A 10,808-nucleotide genomic window follows, 5' to 3' on the forward strand; every position below is an offset into this window, starting at 1 on the left:
GAGAGAGAGAGAGAGAGAGAGATTGCAACCCAGGTCTCAGAGCATTTTGTATTATTCTGCATGTAAATCCGAGACACTCAATTTAGTATGACAAGTTCCCGTTTCATATGATATGTATTCATTTGTGGATGTCCATCACCCATTTTGTATGATATGTCACGAATTACAATTCATGTTATATGTTACAAATTTGTAAACTTACAATATGTTACAAATTTGTAAACTTACAATATGTTACAAATTTGAAAAACATATGATATGTTACGAATTCTAGCGAGATGGATAACATTAGCTCGGCTAGGGTTAGGAGTTAGGGTTAAGTTTAGGAGTTAGGTTAAAGGGTTAAGGGTAGGAGTTAGCTAAAAGAGTTAAGGATAGGGGAAGGGTTAGCTAAAAGGGTTAAGGATAGGGGAAGGGTTAGCTAAAAGGGTTAAGGATAGGGGAAGGGTTAGCTAAAAGGGTTAAGGATAGGGGAAGGGTTAGCTAAAAGGGTTAAGGATAGGGGAAGGGTTAGCTAAAAGGGTTAAGGATAGGGGAAGGGATAGCTAAAAGGGTTAAGGATAGGGGAAGGGTTAGCTAAAAGGGTTAAGGATAGGGGAAGGGTTAGCAAAAAGGGTTAAGGTTAGGGGAAGGGTTAGCTAAAAGGGTTAAGGTTAGGGGAAGGGTTAGCTAAAAGGGTTAAGGATAGGGGAAGGGTTAGCTAAAAGGGTTAAGGATAGGGGAAGGGTTAGCTAAAAGGGTTAAGGATAGAGGAAAGGTTAGCTAAAAGGGTTAAGGATAGGGGAAGGGTTAGCTAAAAGGGTTAAGGATAGGGGAAGAGTTAGCTAAAAGGGTTAAGGATATGGGAAGGGTTAGCTAAAAGGGTTAAGGTTAGGGGAAGGGTTAGCTAAAAGGGTTAAGGATAGGGGAAGGGTTCGCTAAAAGGGTTAAGGATAGGGGAAGGATTAGCTAAAAGGGTTAAGGATAGGGGAAGGGTTAGCTAAAACGGTTCAGTTTAGGAGTTAGGTTAAAGGGTTAAGGATAGGGGAAGGGATAGCTAAAAGGGTTAAAGGTTAGGGGAAGGGTTAGCTAAAAGGGTTAAGAATAGGTGAAGGGTTAGCTAAAAGGGTTAAGGATAGGGGAAGGGTAAGCTAAAAGGGGAAGGTTGGGGAAGGGTTAGCTAAAAGGGTTAAGGATAGAGTTATGGTTTGGTTTGGGGAAGGGTTAGCTAACATGGTAAATAGCTGCAAAGTAGCAAGTACTTGAAAAGTGCTAATTAGTTCAAATATTATCCGTGATGCATTGCTAGACATTCACGTTATACTCCAGACCAACCACCCTACTTTAATTTTTTCCTTAATTAAGTAACCATCTGTTTCATGTAACCATACCAAACGTAACATATAATACTAATTTGAGTATCCTGGAATTGCATGTACTATGTTACGTTTAGTATATGAGACCATGATGATGTGTGTGTGTCACTTTGGAATGGAGTATTAGGTAGAACAGAGCCCGGTGGGCGGGGAGTTTTAGGGAGAGTGGTGCACGACTTTAAAAAGAAGAGTCCTAGCACCTAACCTAACCAGACTATGCTACCAGGCTGGATGAGATTGGACTGGATTGGTCTAGGCTGTACCAAGTGGGAATAAGAGGCAGAGACGGGGGCAGACTGGACTGAACCTGGCTTAACTGAACGAGGCTGAGTGGGTAAAAGAAGCATAGACTGTGTCAGAGGGAGCAGACAGCAGGCATGGCTAAGTGGGAACCCTCCACCAACCCTGCCTTCCAACCACCACACTGGATGGTGAGACAGAGAGGGGGAGAGTGATGGAGAGAAAAAAGGGGACTATGAAAAGAAAGAGACATGGATAAGGGAAAGAGAATGAAAGTGGGTTAGTGAGAGACTGTGAGCGTGTTATGAAGAGTGTGTTAGGGGGAGAGGGAAGGTGTGTGAGTGTGAGCTATGGTGAGAGAGTGAGAGAGCTATGTGAACCTCTTGAACCTCCTGAATCATCTGTGCCTCCTTTGTGTGTTTTGTTCCTTATGTTGAGTAAAAAAAGGAGGTTTCTATAATGCCTTGGACAATGCGGTGGATATAACCCTGGCGTCCTTCTAACCTTGTCTGTTTCTCTTGCCTCAAAAGTAACTCTCTCTCTCTTTCTCTCTCTCTGCAGCAAATCCAGTTTGCTGATCAGAAGCAGGAGTTTAACAAACGTCTCACTAAGACCGGTCGTCGCTCCCTGTCCCGCTCCCTCTCCCATTCCTCCACAGACAGCTACAGCTCAGGTATCCACACATGCACCCACTGCTTTTACCCCCTCTTCAGCATGGTGTGTTTTGTCTCTGTGTACAGCCGACCCATGTAGCTGGCTGTGGTCACAGTATCTGGGGAACAGAGGGCTGGTTACATATAGATTAGTCCAAGGCATTTCTCCTTAGGAGATAAAGTCTTCAGAGGAATTACCCTTTTTCATTTACTCCTAATCTGTCCCCTGGGGGTGGGGGGGGGGGTAATCCAGACTGTACGTAGCATGTAGTTAAACCTCAGACCTGAAAGATCACACAGCCGTTCACTTTTGACTATTTGGTAAAATGAGAGCTTTCGTGAGGCCTAGATGATTTATCTAGTTCATACTGTTTCATTGTGCCTGATGTTGATTGCTCTATCACCCCCATACCTCCCCTCACACACAAACCCTTAGCTGCGTCGTACACAGACAGTTCAGGGGATGAGATGTCTCCTAGAGACAGGCAGCAGAGGAGCTCTAAGGGACATCAAGACTTCTGCATCAAGACCATCAAACAGGCCGACTTCGGACGCAGGGAGATCGAGATTGCTGAACAAGGTGAGAGGGAATGGAGGGTGTGTGTGTGTGTGTGTGTGTGTGTGTGTGTGTGTGTGTGTGTGTGTGTGCGTGCGTGCGTGCGTGGTAAAGAGTAAGGTAAGAAAGAGGTTGGAAATATGACTCAAGGTCTGTCAGGTTCTCTCCCTTTTTCTCTCTGTCTCTCACTCTCTCTTTCCCCCATTCCTCCTATTCCTCCTTCTCCCTTCTCTGTCTTTGTAGAGATGCCAGCTCTGATGGCCCTGAGAAAGAGATCAGGGGGCGAAAAGCCGCTGGTTGGTGCTAAAGTAGTGGGCTGCACTCACATCACCGCTCAGACCGCTGTGAGTATGCATGCATGCACGCACACACACACATGCACACACACACAGACACTGAATCACGCACATACACACACAGACACAAACTGAATTGGACTGCGTGTGTGCGTGTGTGTATACATGTGGATACCTGTAGGTCTTGATGGAGACTCTGTCTGCGTTGGGGGCTCAGTGTCGCTGGGCAGCCTGTAACATCTACTCCACCCAGAATGCTGTGGCTGCAGCTCTGGCTGAGGGAGGTGAGAGACACGCAGTATTTCGCTCTCTCTCTCTCTCTCTCTCTCTCTCTCTCTCTCTCTCTCTCTCTCTCTCTCTCTCTCTCTCTCTCTGTCCTCTCTCATATTCTCTCTCTCTGTCCTCTCTCTCTCTCTCTCTCTCTCTCTCTCTCTCTCATATTCTCTCTCTGTCTCTCTCAGGCTTCTCTGTGTTTGCATGGAAGGGGGAGTCAGAGGATGACTTCTGGTGGTGTATTGACCGCTGTGTCAGCCTGGAGGCCTGGCAGCCCAATATGGTACAGTACAGTATAGGCCTACCTACCTGTCTCTCTCTTAATGTGGTACAGTACAGGCCTAGCTCTCACATTAGACAGCTATGATCCGGATGGATACAGTCATGGGTGGATCCTGTTTTACTCAGATCCTGGATGACGGGGGAGACCTGACCCACTGGATCTTTAAGAAATACCCCAACATGTTCCAGATGATCAAGGGAATCGTGGAAGAGAGTGTCACAGGGGTTCACAGGTGGGAATGGAGCACACGTGTCTCTGATTGTTGTGAAATACCTTTTAGATTAGAAGACACTCTTATCTAAAACAATGGATATTTCAGGTATGATAAGCCTATTGTTTGCCTTAGTCATTACAACTTGTGTGACTCATGTGAGTCACCTGTGTGAATAAGGACAGCTCATTAAAGCATGTGGCAATATAAATTGAATTAAAGAAGCTAACACTTGTGACATCATTATACTGGTATACTTTGTCTGTGTCCCAATTTACACAATATTCCCTTAAGGGCCCTGGTCAAAAGTAGTGCAGTACATAGTTAAAAGGGGACATTTAGGACACAGCCTATGTGTAGTGCTAAAGTAGCAGTGTTCCCCTTCTTCCGAAGGCTGTACCAGCTGTCCAAGGCAGGGAGACTGTGTGTTCCTGCTATGAACGTCAATGACTCCATTACTAAACAGAAGTTTGACAACCTCTACTGCTGCAGGGAGTCCATACTGGATGGGTACGTATATGAAAACACACAGGCACAGAATCAACATGCGTGTTTGTGTGTGTGACCTTTGAACTTTTGAGTATGTAACCTTTGGCCTCCCATCCCTCCCCCAGATTGAAACGCTCTACAGATGTGATGTTTGGGGGAAAGCAGGTGGTGGTGTGTGGCTATGGAGAGGTCAGTATTTTATTAGCAGCTATTAAACAACGAGGTGTAAAGTGTTCTCTCTGTGTATTTATTCCATCTGTGTGTACGTATGTTTTCCCCTCCCCTCTCTCCCTCTGGCCATCTGTGTGTACGTATGTTTTCCCCTCCCCTCTCTCCCTCTGGCCATCTGTGTGTACGTATGTTTTCCCCTCCCCTCTCTCCCTCTGGCCATCTGTGTGTACGTATGTTTTCCCCTCCCCTCTCTCCCTCTGGCCATCTGTGTGTACGTATGTTTTCCCCTCCCCTCTCTCCCTCTGGCCATCTGTGTGTACGTATGTTTTCCCCTCCCCTCTCTCCCTCTGGCCAGGTTGGTAAAGGTTGCTCTGCCGCTCTGAAGGCTATGGGCTCAGTAGTGCATGTCACGGAGGTGGACCCCATATGTGCCCTGCAGGCCTGGTATGACGTGTGTGTGTGTGTGTGTGTGTGTGTGTGTGTGTGTGTGTGTGTGTGTGTGTGTGTGTGTGTGTGTGTGTGTGTGTGTGTGTGTGTGTGTGTGTGTGTGTGTGTGTGTGTGTGTGTGTGTGTGTGTGTGTGTGTGTGAGTGTGAGTGTGTGTGTGTGTAAGACATGTGCTGTAGGTGACAGAGGCAGGTCTTGAACTATTTGTGTATATCTCTCCTCTCCCAGCATGGATGGCTTCAGACTGGTCAAGCTCAATGAGGTCATCAGACAGGTGGACCTGGTCATCACCTGCACAGGTAACACATGATGTCATCACCCACAGAGGTGATGTGAATGGTCCAGTAGAGAGACTGTAGGCTGGGAAAGCCTTTACTCTCACACACTACAGCTCTGAAGAGTTAGCTATAGAATTACATTACATTCCTTTTAATGCCAAAAATGTACCTGAAAATGTATTCTCTCCAGTAGGAGTGTTTCTCAGGTTACCAACCCTCTCAGTGGTCCTGTAATGTGACTGATAAGTTATAACAGGCAATGATAGGTTATGACCAGTGGTTAAATTGAGCTGGAGCTTCCCGGAACTGGTCAAAGGGAGAGCCAGAACCTTACTGGTTCAAAGTAAATCAAAAGAAGAATTAAAAATTTGATAAAAGGACACTGAACTGGAATCAGGGTTTAGCCTTATACCTTATGTACACAATGCAACAATGCAACAATGCTAACCAAATGGGCTATTCTGCGAGTTATGAATTGACTGCATTGCAATGCCATTTTGCATAGCTACTTGTAGTTCTTCCATGCCTACGTAGGGTATAAATCAGGCTGTAGAGGTTAGGGTTAGGGTTGAGGCTCCGGTTAGGGTAGAACTGAATGTGGACATGAAGCTAGGGTTAGGGTTGGGGTTGGGGTTATGGTTAGGGTTCAGAAACTAGCCCTAACCCTAGTTCTAACCCTAACACCATCTCCAACCCTAATCCTAACCCCTATATAATAACTTAGAATAAGCTATTTAAGCTTGTTGTTACCTTTATTTTACCAGACAGGTCAATAAGAACTCATTCTTATTTACATTTAACATTTACATTTAAGTCATTTGGCAGACGCTCTTATCCAGAGCGACTTACAAATTGGTGAATTCACCATATGACATCCAGTGGAACAGCCACTTTACAATAGTGCATCTAAATCATTTAAGGGGGGGGTGAGAAGGATTACTTTATCCTATCCTAGGTATTCCTTAAAGAGGTGGGGTTTCAGGTTTACAATGAAGGCTAGCTATGTTATGATAGGCTATGGTAGTTTATGATAGGCTATGGTAGTTTATGGTAGGCTACGATAGGTTATAACAGGCTATGACAGTATATGACTGACTATGAAAGCCTCAGTGTTTGTCTTCAGGCAACAAGAATGTGGTAGCAAGAGAGTACCTGGACAAGATGAAGAACGGCTGCATCGTCTGTAACATGGGACACTCCAACACTGAGATAGACGTGGTGAGACGTATGTGCGTGTGTGTGTGTGTGTGTGTACAAATGTAGGATCTTGATATGATCACTCTTGTTGCTGAGGATTTTCCTGCACAGCATTATTCAAGGTGTGAAATGGCTTCTAAACTTTGTAATTTCCTATTTTAAATAGCAGACTTCATTTGCCCCTGAGGAAAATGTATCAACCCCTACAAAATGTAAATTAATTATAATCCATGTAATAATTCACATTTCCTGTTGATGCAGGATACTTTTCCTGCTGTAGAAAACTGGCTCAAATGAACATCCTACATCTGTATGTGTCTGCATTTATGTCTGTGTGTGTTTGAGGTTGATAGACTGTTTCTCCTCTGTAAGGTGAGTCTGCGGACCCCAGAGTTGACCTGGGAGAAAGTGAGATCACAGGTGGACCATGTCATCTGGCCCGATGGCAAGAGAATAATCTTACTGGCTGAAGTGAGTGTCTGTGTGTGTGTGTATCCTTGTTGACTGAGTGTGTGTCAGGTGTGTGATCACTGGTATGTGTATGTGTGGGTTTTCTCAGGGTCGTCTGTTGAATCTGAGCTGCTCCACAGTGCCCACCTTCGTCCTCTCCATCACCGCCACCACACAGGTCTGTCTGTTTCACACACAGCAGGGGAACTCATGGTCGCAGCAAACACACAAGCTGTACTGCTGTTTTGTGGAGTGCTACATATATGCATTATGAAAAGGGACAGGCCTTTGTATCCACAGTCTCTTTGTAATTTAAATGTTTTCTATGTATACTATTTCTATAACGTAACGTAATGCACTCAGGCACTGGCTCTGATAGAGCTTTACAACGCCCCAGAGGGACGATATAAACAAGACGTCTACCTTCTGCCCAAAAAGATGGGTAAGACACACCACCTCACCTACCTACTGCCTTGTTACATAGGTTTTGACAGGGTCTACTGTGACTGTGTGTGTGGTTGTGTGTGTGTGTTTTCAGATGAGTTTGTGGCCAGTCTCCACCTGCCAACGTTTGATGCCCACCTCACAGAGCTGACGGATGAGCAGGGCAAATACCTGGGCCTCAGCAAGACCGGACCCTTTAAACCGAACTACTACAGGTGGGGAAACTCTCACACACATACACTCACATCTGCATTTGCATACTCTCACGCATATAATACACATATACACACTGAAATCAGGAATGAACATAAACAGTAAAGTCATTTGGTGTTACAGTATGTTCCTGTAAGTGACAGTGAGTGTGTTCATTGCAGATACTAATCTATGGGGGTGAAGACTAAAGACGTACCATACCATCCCAAAGACATATGTGGCTCAGAGGGAAGGAGGACCAGGAGACCTGGCTCAGATTTGTGTTTGTGGGGGAACTATAGCCCAGCACTGACGGGTAACACCACAACCATGATGTCTGACCTTTCACCCCTGTCCTCTGACCTCTGCTGAGCCATCTGACCTCACTGGATGGCCGTCATTGGTCTTAGAGAATTGATATGCTGAGAAGCTCTTTTTTAATGTACATAAAGTATTATTGTGAACAGAAGCAGAAATGATCATTTCCCACCAGATTCATATCCCAAGGCCAGACTCAGTTGCCGGGTTTGAGTTTTCTATTTTCCATTATTTTTATCTGTTGTCTGAAGTGGCGGAGTTTGGAGCAGGTGTATGTTATTTAGCAGAATCTTACAAAAATATCAAGTTGCAACAGAGGAACACAGATTATCTAATAAAAATATATAAATACATCTTATTTTCAATCTTTCCAAAGATATCTAAATAATGTTTAAACTTTCTGAATGTAAACAAAGCATAACAAATAGGTTAAAGTTGACCAAATGTTACATTTTACCATCTTTTTTTCTGCGTCTTTTCCAAAGATAAAGTTGTGACCCAGCTGCTAGTCAGTCTCATTAACTCTGCTCTCCTCAAACAGCGTGTCTGTCTCTGTAGTTCTAACTATGCCCAATAGGTGGTGCAATGAAACTAGTCAAAGAAGTGGAGCGGCTGTTCTGTGGATGTTTCTGGAGTTTGGTTACTCACACACACACACGCACACTTACAGGATACAGTGGTAGATGCCCTGTGTGTTTGTTTAGGTCTTCCCTCCTGAACTGTAGATAATATGTGGGGTGAGGAGATAGATGAATGAGTAATGGATTTCTTTGTGATGGTGTATATTAAATGGATTTATTTCAAAAAAGACGCCCACCCACGTCCCACACTCCCACTCGTCAATTGTGGTGCCGGCATTATGCGCATGGGAGGTGTAAAAGACTTATGCCGGCAATATGTGGTAAAAATTTTGCCGTTTTTTACATGCAGCATACGGAAATTCTTCTGTGAACTAGAGGCAAATCTTTTGGGATGCTTCCCAATCTACTTAATTACTGTCGGAATTATTCTTGCCTTGGTTTGCACATGCAATCAAAGATTTGCATTAGCCTATTATAAAGGATATGTCGATATGAACAGCTAAGAGGAGTGTTGTTAATTAATAAAATAATTTACATTTCTTTGAAATCTTACTGTATTTCGCCATTTTACAAATATACGGAGCTGTCCATAGTGCTTAAGTTAGAGATCAATGTACCATTAATGAGGAAGACTACAGATCACCAACAGGCCAAGTCAGCACGTAGAACATGGCCAGGCGTATGTAGGCCTATGTTGTGCCTTTTATTATGTTTTTGGAATGCTCTATAACAATGGGAATTAAAATTCCAACCCCACGCGTTGTGTAAATTGTATTTTTACATCTTAATAAAGAAGACTGTTGGCACCTCTCTGAAAATCAAAAACAGGCCGGGCATGGAAATCAAATGCCCTTCCAACTGATTTGTTCTGGCGGGGCCTTCCCAGGAGATGCTGCAACAATAACTGTTACCATGGCACTCAACAAGTTGGTGTGTGTGCGTGCATGTGGGGGGGCTTTTTGAAGAGCAGTCGGCACATCCACACTCGGTACCCCCGCCTCCCACCCCACCTTTCCATCAGATCTGAGAGTTTGTCTGCTCACTTGGTCCCTAATCAGGTTTTGCCCCTCACTCTGTCTCTTCCCCCCTCCACTCTCTCTCCTCTCCATCAGATAATGATTCTTTAGAGCAGATTATTGTTTTACTAAAGTGTGTATGTTAAAAGTAGAGGTAGTGGGTAAGCAGTGTGACTTCCATTTGAGAGCAGTGCTTTAGAACCCTCAGAGTGTTTTACAGTGTTACCTGGACACATCAGGACTCCCCTGGGGTCTCCTTACCTGAGTTCACCTGAGCTCCTCTGTCTGCTCTGCTGCACTCTACTCTGACTCAGCGGGCATGGTTGGATTTCCACCATATTACTTACACCTCTCCTATTTTTTCATATGTGTATATGACATGTGGGTAGGGTTGGGCATCTCTCATCTATGTTTCTCTAGTCTTGGTTATGTGTTCGCTGTTGTCATCCCAAGCACCAGGTGGCAGTATTCAGTAGTATATCTGGCCAATGAGATGAGAAAGCTCTCCCTCAGCAGAATTACACAGATGAACCTCAATACATGAGCAAATTGCCTTTTTCTTAAGCATTTATTTTGTTTTTATTCTGTATGAAAATCAACAGTGCACACACATGTTTATTCAGTTCAACCACTAAAGCAATCCAAGGCCCAACGAATTGATTTTTAGAACATTGGTGCATGTTTTCCGAGATCGGTGTTCCATGCCTATCATGAGTGTAGATCTCTGGCTGCACAGACCTAAAAATACCCTATGTCCCTGGATTACAGTAATCCTGTGTGTGTGTGTGTGTGCGCGTGCACTCACTGAGACAGGTCTAGGATAAAGACCTTTGGGTGGAACCCTTCCTCCGAAAACCCAGTGCATTGTGGTTATTTAAATCAGGCTAAATTGATAGCATCCAGGATGAAGAGGTGGTGATTGTGCAGGTGGTGGTGGTGTGTGTGTGTGTGTTACAATGTGTAACCTGTTATTTTTATCTGTCACCCCCCACACTTCATCTTTCAGACCCCACCTTACCTTCTTTCTCACCTGCCAACCACCTGTCACTCTGTAGGCTCTATGTTCAGTTGTTTCTATACAGTATATTATAATATACAACAATACAATTTAATACATATTTATTAATCCACTTTGAGACAATTTAGAAGGCATCACTAGAGCACCTAAAACCTCCACTTCCTATAGGCCGACATGCAGCATAGAAGTACATTGATTCAGTATTAAGACATGAATACAGTGTGATCAACTGTACAGTAATTTCCCCTGCACTTCTATGTACTACCATCACTGAGTGGCTGATAATGGGATCCATTTACACTCCAACCCATAATCCACCCTCTTTCTCCCCCTTTCACCCT

General features: G+C 44.3%; 1 protein-coding gene across 1 annotated transcript in view; it reads left to right on the forward strand.

The window, feature by feature from the left end:
* LOC135509254 (putative adenosylhomocysteinase 3) overlaps nt 1-9,189 on the forward strand; it is a 35,594-nt gene extending 26,405 nt beyond the window's left edge. The window contains exons 2-17 of the mRNA XM_064929759.1: nt 2,157-2,268; nt 2,685-2,828; nt 3,048-3,148; nt 3,282-3,384; nt 3,562-3,656; nt 3,782-3,888; nt 4,261-4,377; nt 4,482-4,545; nt 4,883-4,971; nt 5,202-5,272; nt 6,375-6,469; nt 6,821-6,919; nt 7,008-7,076; nt 7,262-7,340; nt 7,437-7,557; nt 7,717-9,189. Of these exons, the coding sequence (XP_064785831.1) occupies nt 2,157-2,268; nt 2,685-2,828; nt 3,048-3,148; nt 3,282-3,384; nt 3,562-3,656; nt 3,782-3,888; nt 4,261-4,377; nt 4,482-4,545; nt 4,883-4,971; nt 5,202-5,272; nt 6,375-6,469; nt 6,821-6,919; nt 7,008-7,076; nt 7,262-7,340; nt 7,437-7,557; nt 7,717-7,723 (1,473 nt within the window). The 3' untranslated portion in view covers nt 7,724-9,189. The remainder of the gene's footprint in view (nt 1-2,156; nt 2,269-2,684; nt 2,829-3,047; nt 3,149-3,281; nt 3,385-3,561; nt 3,657-3,781; nt 3,889-4,260; nt 4,378-4,481; nt 4,546-4,882; nt 4,972-5,201; nt 5,273-6,374; nt 6,470-6,820; nt 6,920-7,007; nt 7,077-7,261; nt 7,341-7,436; nt 7,558-7,716) is intronic.
* The last annotated feature ends 1,619 nt before the right edge of the window (nt 9,190-10,808 follow it).

Source organism: Oncorhynchus masou, chromosome 22, assembly GCF_036934945.1.
Source record: "Oncorhynchus masou masou isolate Uvic2021 chromosome 22, UVic_Omas_1.1, whole genome shotgun sequence".
Classification (NCBI taxonomy): domain Eukaryota; kingdom Metazoa; phylum Chordata; class Actinopteri; order Salmoniformes; family Salmonidae; genus Oncorhynchus; species Oncorhynchus masou.